At 43.3% G+C, this 8608-nt stretch overlaps 1 protein-coding gene across 1 annotated transcript; it reads right to left on the bottom strand.

Annotated features, from left to right (window-relative positions):
* Positions 1 to 873: 873 nt before the first annotated feature.
* LOC121380199 lies at positions 874 to 8235 on the bottom strand. Its single transcript, XM_041509013.1, has 4 exons — positions 8151 to 8235; positions 5680 to 5799; positions 1463 to 1591; positions 874 to 1108 (listed from the first exon to the last, which is right to left on the bottom strand). The coding sequence occupies exons 1-4, from the start codon at positions 8221 to 8223 to the stop codon at positions 1014 to 1016; spliced, it is 417 nt and encodes a 138-aa protein (XP_041364947.1). The 5' UTR covers positions 8224 to 8235; the 3' UTR covers positions 874 to 1013.
* Positions 8236 to 8608: the final 373 nt, after the last annotated feature.

Here is an 8608-nt window from a genome sequence, read left to right as displayed (position 1 = left end):
GACAGGATAGTACATACCACGGACTTTGTTACGCCAGTTGTGGAGCACTGGCTGAAACGAGAAATAGCCCAATGGGCTTACGGTTATATGGCGTCAGATATATGGTTAAGGACAACACGTATATCGAGAGAAGAAACCCGCTGTTGCCACTTCATGGGTTAGTCTTTTCAATTAGCAGCAAGGGGTCTTTTATATCCACCATCCCACATATAGGATAGTACATATCACGGCCTTTGTTACACCAGTTGTGGAGCACAGGCTGGAACGAAAAATAGCCAAATGAGTTCACCGACGGGCATCGATCCTAGACCGACCGCACATCAAGCTAACGCTTTAAGATTGGGAGAGAATGTCTCAATATATTGAGGTGGGATTATGTGTACAGCTGTATCCTGTACTATTACAGACCAAGTTTGACTTTCATGACGATATTCCCATTTTTGACAGTTATTGCCCTTGACCTTAGAATATATTAAAATTTAGCAGTACTCTCAGAATGCTTGTTCCTCAACTCCCTCATGAGAAATGCCTACTGTGTTATCTATGCGATGTGTGGTGAGTCGGGAACCATCCTTGTATTTTATTAGCATTTCCCTAGAAGTGGCAGTCGAAGATCGTCCTGCTCTTGCATCATCTTCGAGGCTCTCTTCTCCTCTTGAACTCCATTGCGCACTTCTTAACAGTGACAAAAGAAGGGTCTTTCAAACCTTTGTCCCCGTAAACTGGTCACGGAACTGTATTATTTTTCTCTACTATTGTGAACTATCTGAATGATTGTTTTAAGGGATTCTAAACATAAAGTGATAGTTTCTTAGTTTTATTTTCAACAATTTTGGAATCTTGGATTCACAAAAAAAAAATGAAACACATCTATTGTGGGTTGCTTTCGTTTATGTTTTATTTGAATGTCATATAGAACCGTTCAACATGTCTTGTTTTGCCGTGGCATGACATGTGGCTTGTAATTCTTCATGGCAATCAAGAGCATGCACTGTAACCTACAGTGTTGCCTTTTATCGTGCATGTGCAGCTGTAGGCTTTCGAGTTGATGACATGCGTAACCTTGTCCCCATTATGGTAGCCACATTGGCATCCTTGTCTTGACATTCTGCAAAGAAAAGGGTATGTTTCGTTTAACATTTCACGTTCAAACATTTGGTTATTTGGTTTTAGAGACAAACCCCGCAACGTTGTTACATTAAGGGTTCTTTTATATGCACTTTTCAGTAAACAGGACAGCATATACCACGGCCTTTGATATACCAATGGTGGTGCACTGGCTGGAAAATAGCCTAATGGGCGTTTTACCGCTGAGTTACACCACCCACCCCTCCTGACATTTTGTCGAGAGAAAGAAAGAGACGGGAAACCCGCGGCTAACACTTATATAGAGTTTTGATCTACCCGTGTCATTATAAAGTCAAGGCGAAAAGATCTTGCTATTGGGTCCTAATATACACACCATAATTTGAACCTGCAATTGGGAACAAGCCAATATATCCTTTGGCGTTTTGTCCACACTCGCTAACTCGACACATGCTGGTCTTCTTGGTGCCAAATGGAACACACGTCCCATCGTCAGCCTTACACTCTAAATAAATAATGCAAATAATCATTGGCAATTGTTTAAGTTCGCACCCCACACCACCACCACCACCACCAACCCAAACACTTACACTCTAAATAGATAATGCAAATAATCATTGGCAATTGTTTAAGTTCGCACCCCACACCACCACCACCCACCCAAACACTTACACACTAAATAGATAATGCAAATAATTATTGGCAATTGTTTAAATTCGCACCCCACACCAACACCACCCCCACCACCGCTTACACTCTAAAAATAATGCAAAATGTTTGTTGGGCCAAAAACAAATGTTTGTTGGGGTTTTTTGGGGGGTTTTTTTGGGGTGTCTTGCTGTGTTTAGTTTTTGTCTGAAATTGTTTTTGTAAGGCTTTTTGTTAGTGTTTGTTTGATTTTGTATATGTATGTATGTATATATGTATATGTGTACATACATACATAAATATATAACAACTAATATGTTGTTGTTGGGTTTTTGGGGGGAGATTGTGTTTTGATTTGGTTTTGGGTTTTTGTTGTTGTTGTTGTTGTTTTGTTTTGTTTTGTTTTGTTTTGTTGTTTGTTTGTTGGGGTTTATTGGGGTGGGGGCATTTAATACACTATAGAACAAATGCGAATGTTATTCAAGAACATACGTTTCTGATCAAGTGACACCTGTATGAAATCGGATTTGGACCACACAACCAGAAGTCTCAAAATTCTTTAGTTAGCTGATCAAGTGTGGAATGAATGAATGAATGAATGTTTAACGACACCCCAGCACGAAAAACACATCGGCTATTGGGTGTCAAACTATGGTAATGCAAACAAATAAGGTGATGATCAACATCAATATAAAAAATTCAAGATTTAAATAAAAACAGTGTAAAGAACTGTGCAAAAATACAAATATCACAGATAGATACTGACTTTTACTCAAAATTTCAATTTGTGCTGTATTGGCCATTCTCAAAGAGAATGTTACACCCCTGCACCATGGTGAGGTTACAACACGCGCAGGGGTATCAAGTGTGGATGCAAAATGTTAAAATAATGTTTTGTTTGGCGTCACCACTGGAGCATAATGATTAACTAATCATCGGTTATTGGGGGGGGGGGGGGGGGCAAACACTTGGTAATTCTGACACTCTACTTTCAAAGGAAACCCACTTTTTTCTTTAGCATCAAGGGATCTTTTATACGCCTTTTATAGACAAGACAGCACATACCATGGCCTTTGATATACCACTCGTATACTTTTTACATTTGTAAAAGGAAATATATTTGTAGAAGCACAGGACTCAAGTGCACACAGTTGAATCAGCATTCATTCATTAAAGAATTAACGTGCATATATACCACGAAGGTTTCACGCACGCCTGTCCTGGGCTTAATCTCTGGCCTTTGCCAGTGACTAAGTCCAGGACAAGGGGGGGGGGATTGAATTTGAAGTGGGCGGAATTTGGAATAAGTATTTAGTAGCATCCAGCGACTGCGCGGACCGACTAGTAGACACCGAAAATGGGCCATGTTCTGACTGGCTGAATTTCGATTCCTTCGGATCTAACTAGAAAAACCTAAGTCTACGGAGAATAACTGCACCTAACATCATGTCCGGACTAAGAATTTAAACCCAAAAATAAGTCCAACTAAGCCCAAAAAGGAGGTTACCTGTCCTAGTTAAGGTTGGCGCAGCAGGACTCATGGCGAGTTGGTGGACTGTTCAAGCTTGAAGTTGGGGAGTCCTTCAGTCAAGGCCTGGATGTTGCGGTCGATGGCTCCTGGGTAGATGTCTCGTAGAACCATCTTTAAGATGCGATGAATGGTCCCATTTGACATTGATGGCATCAGGAGCCCCTGCCTGTACAGTCCGTCCTGCTGGGCTGTCACGTAGAGTTTGTCGGAGTTTGGGGCACCTTGTAGCTGGTACTTCCCTTGTCCGGTTGGAAGTTGGCGCCAGTGATTGTCGTTCCAAGGTCCCTTAAGGTGTTTGTTATCGGTGAAGTCACCGATAATCGCCCCTGTGTATTTGGCTGGGAGTCTGTCGCAGACGAGAATCCAGTCGGATTCATCAGACGTCTTCGATATGGTGGTCGATGACATCTTCCTCCTCTTGAATTCTCGCTGGTCTGCCGCCGTGTCTGTAACAACAACTGCCGGAGGTGGAGGTGGGCTCGCCGGTGGGTCCTGAATGACCACGTGGCCCGTATCCATCTTAGCAGGTTCCTCAACAGGAGGGACCGCCACTGTCAGTGGAGCTGACAGCTTTGGTCCCCCCTGGATGGTTCCTGGCGAGTGCTTCGGCCGAGATGGTGATCGAGGCTGCGCAGATTGAACCGCCCCCGGTGGTTTAGCCACCGAGTTTGGATCACCCTGCGCCACTCCTAGTCCCGTCCTCTTCGGAACAGGTGGGACCGCCCCTGGTGTTGAGCCGCCAAGTTTGGTCCCCCCTGTGAAGTCTTGGATCGCCTCCTCCGTCTTCTGCTGGGTGCGCGGTTCTTCCGGTCACTGCCATATATAAGCGTGACGGTCGCCGAGTCGCCATTGTGTTCGATCCTGTACTTGGACAGAGGCCCAAGCGATCGCAACACAGCCCCTAGGGTGGGGGGGGGGGGGGAAGTAATCTCCACGTTCTCCAAACACAACTTCATCTCACGAGAGTCAGTGCAGAAGTCCTTGAATCAGCCCATTTTAAAATACATTTAATCGGTGCACAGTCCTTCACCGATTAAATGTATTTTAAAATGTGCTGATTCAACAGTGTGACCTTTGGTAATTACATGAGTGGCCATCTTGAAATATGGACAAATATGGCTTTAATCCTCCATAAAACTATTACCATCACATAGCACTTCCTTGAAATAGTGGATATATATTGTCTGAAAAATGTATGTAGCATACGTAATAGCACGTGTTATTGATTGTACATAATAATTAAAATTATGTGATGTTAACATAACTTTACTCATGTCACGTTTACAAACTATTATCAGAATACAGTTATAAAATGGTTGTGATGTAAATTGACTGAAACCAACTAGTGACCTTGTGACGTAGGTTGGCGGGTGAGTGTGACGGGACGTGTCCCTGTGGTAAAACGCGGTCGGTTTGGGCTATTTCTCGTTTCAGCCGTGGTATGTGCTATCCTGTCTGTGGGACGGTGTATATAAAAGATTCTTTGCTACTAATGGAAAAAATGTAGCGGGTTTCCTCAATGGCCATATGTTTGACATCCAATAGTCAATAATTAATAAATCAATGTGCTCTAGTGGTGTCGTTAAACAAAAACAAAATAGATTAGCGGGTGGTAATCATACAATTACCCGCTTTGACAAGTTGCATCTGTAAAATCATGGAACAAATTATCAATCGTAGACTTGTCTGGTATATATACTGGTTGCATCTTTCTAAATTATTAAGGTATTATTTTTATATAATGGCGGTGGCAGCCATTTTAAAATATGACGAACATATAAAATCAACCTCCTTAAAACCTGCCTACTCCTGTGTGTGGCCGCTTAATGCTAGGCTCAGACTACCAACTGTCACGACGGAGTTGGACAACTCGTCGATCTCACGATTCCTACGACCGTCCCGTTGCTAGTCTGAACACTCTTACAAGTAGAGGAGCGGGACGTAGTCCAGTGGTCGGTCGGTCTGGGATCGATCCCCGTCGGTGGGCCCATTTTGGGCTATTTCTCGTCACAGTCAGTGCACCACGACTGGTATATCAAAGGCCGTGGCATGTGCTATCCTGTATGTGGGATGGTGCATATAAAAGATCCCTTGCTACCAATGGGGAAATCTAGCGGGTTTTCTCTCTATGACCGTGTCAAAATTATCATATTTTGACATTCAATAGCCGATGATTAATAAATCAATGTGCTCTAGTGGTGTCGTTAAACAAATCAAACATTTCTTATAAGTAGATTCTCGTCGTATACGACGTCTACGGCCGATTACGTGTTAATCTGAGCGCACACGTCGAGAGTTGGGAGTTGTTGATGTTACACCACAACAATCGAGTTGACCAGCTCCGTCGTGACAGTTGATGGTCTGAGCCTAGAATGTGACAGGTTTGACTATGCATTAACTTAGATAATACGTACCAATCGTCGTGGGTCCGACGCTACCAGCATTGCACGTGTATTTGATGCACGGGCCGCTTAATGATATGGTAAATACTTGGCCGTCGTCATAATTCTGGCCCTGAAAATCACAGCCTGCAGCTGAAAAACAATTAAAGGTCCAAGCTATATTTTGTCAACACTGTACCTATCATACCTCCTAGTAGGGGAACGGGATATTAATACTGGAATCAGAACAGAACAGGACTGACATTTATTACAACAAATTAACATTAAAATTCTCCTCTTCCATATTCAGTACGTAACATGGTTTTCCAATATATGCGTCACTCATTCCGACAGCTAATAGACATCCCCCTAATTGGGTGCCCCCCCCCCCAAAAAAAAAAAATCCTGGTTACGCGAATTGCATTACTAAAGGGTATATCCTTGGGTTTTAGCCATTTTAAAAGATATCCGGTAAATAAAATATGTTTACATATATACTGAACAAAAAAAGAAACTGTTAATCGTCGACAATGTGAAATTCAATTTGCACGTGCATGCATGGTTCGACATGTCCCGTGTAGTATTCGGTCAATTTGTTTTACTTGGCTTACTGACATTGTTGTCAAGTGAACGAAAACGCTTCAAAATTTGTAAAAAAAAATTACGTTTTTTTACATTGTAGCATTTTCAGTATGCCAAGAATACCCATTAATTTACGCGAACGGGCGATTGGCATGCTTGATGCTGGCATTTCGACAGAAGACGTTGCAAGGCATGTTGGGAGTTCTAGTCGAGCGATACGAAATCTTCGCGTAAGATTTCGAACGACAGGAAGCACCAACGACTTGCCACATCGTGGACGTCCGCGTGTTACAACGCGTGGTCAAGACCGCTATATCATGAACACGCATTTGCGCAATCGATTCCAAACTGCCACTGCTGCTAACACACGTGGGCTTCATAATAACCGAATCAGTGGCCAAACTGTTCGTAATCGTCTGCGGGAGAACGGTTTACATGCACGACGTCCTTACGTCGGATGCGTTTTAACGCAACGTCATCGTCTAAATCGTCTTAATTGGGTACGTGTACACACTCGTTGGATACGGCGACGCTGGAATACCGTTCTTTTGTCGGATGAATCCAGATTTCTTTACAACGTGGTGATGGCAGGGTGCGCGTCTACCGTAGGAGAAATGAACGCTATGCTGACTGTTGTCTTCTTGAACGAGATCGTTTCGGGGGTGGGGATTGTGTCATGGTCTGGGCAGCCATTGCCCATGGTTATCGTTCACCACTAGTCGTCATTGATGGCAATTTAAATGCTCAACGTTACCGCGATGACATTCTCGTTCATCACGTCATTCCTCAGTTCCATAACAACACCAACATCTCGATTTTTCAGCATGATAATGCCACCTCTCATACAGCTAGAGACACTGTAAATTTTCTTAGGACAAATAACATTGATTTCATTGATGACTGGCCCGCTAAAAGTCCTGATCTCAACCCCATCGAGCATGTCTCGGATAGTCTGGACAGACGATTGAGGCGTCGTCCCAACCCACCCGCTAACGTCAACGAACTTCGTCAAGCGCTCATTCAGGAATGGAACAATATTCCACAGGCAGAAATCAACATTTTAGTCAATTCTATGCGCCTGCGATGCACTGCAGTGGTCAATTCAAGAGGTGGTCATACCCGTTATTAAGTGGGTAGGTTTTTTTTTAACCCCTACCACACTTGGTCATAATTTCTCCCAGTTTCTCTTAACCTATGGCCATGATTTTTGCACCAAACGATGCATCATGGAACACTCTTTAAACGCATATATAACAATTATTCCCCTCGTTTGTTTTCATCAAGTTATGTTCAAGCAAAGTTAGCGGAAGTTTCTTATTTTGTTCAGTATATATGTGTGTGTTTACTTTTTTATGGAGGGGGGGGGGGACAAACGGAAGTCTTGATAAGGTTGAAAACAAGTCAGGTCACAGATTTTAACGTGTACATTGAGACCAAGCTGCTGTAGCACACGTCTGTCATCAGCGCAGGTGTCGACTTTCGCCGGTTCCTCCGTCCAGAACAGGAAAAGGTTTGAGGGGTGGGACAGGGGGGTCGCCTGCGCTGACATGTGCAGAGGAGCACAAGCAGCCTCACCAGAGTCGGTAGTGGGCGAGGGTTGGGTTTTTTTTTGTTTTTGTTTGGGGGTTTTTGGTACTACGTTCCGTAAGATAAAAGTCAAATAGAAAATGTTGCGTAATTTCTTGAAGGTAATTTTGACGCATAATTTAAAAAATTTGATCGAAATTGAAATGGAGCTAATTGGTTGATTTGAATTAGTTGATCGAAAGATAGCTCGTTGCTGGAACCTTGCCTCAATGTAGGATGTGATGGTTGGGATCCCATAGGTGCTCTGTGATTAGTCCTTCGGGCTAAAAACTCAGAACACACCCTTTTAGTTCAGTGGTTTTCAATGAAAGAGTAAAGAACAATCGTTCACTAACCTCGCTTTTCTCTCTCACTTGGATGAGCAATAATCACTGTCGCCAGACACAAAACGCCAACCAGGGATAACATCTTCAGGGTTATCTAGTTAAAATGTGTAATAGAATAGTTCAACCCGTATCCTGGGCAGTCAGCACAGATGGCCGAGATGTCTTCCCAGGACAGCGTACATTAAAATGGCAGACCCTAGTTTTTAAACACTACGGCGTATTTTTCACTATTAAAGCTACTTTTGACAATTAAAATCAGACTGCTTATATTTTATTGTTTAGAACATCCATTTCCATACATCTGAAGTGTTTGTGGTCATCCTAGTGTAACGCGGGGCGAGACGTAGCCCAGTGGTAAAGCGCTCACTTGATGCACTGTCGGTTTGGGATCGATTCCCGTCAGTGGGCCCATTGGGCTAATTCTCGCTCCAGCCAGTGCACCACGACTGGTACATCAAAGGCCGCGC

This window comes from Gigantopelta aegis, chromosome 8, assembly GCF_016097555.1.
Source record: "Gigantopelta aegis isolate Gae_Host chromosome 8, Gae_host_genome, whole genome shotgun sequence".
Classification (NCBI taxonomy): domain Eukaryota; kingdom Metazoa; phylum Mollusca; class Gastropoda; order Neomphalida; family Peltospiridae; genus Gigantopelta; species Gigantopelta aegis.
This window is presented reverse-complemented; position numbering and strand designations above follow the sequence as displayed.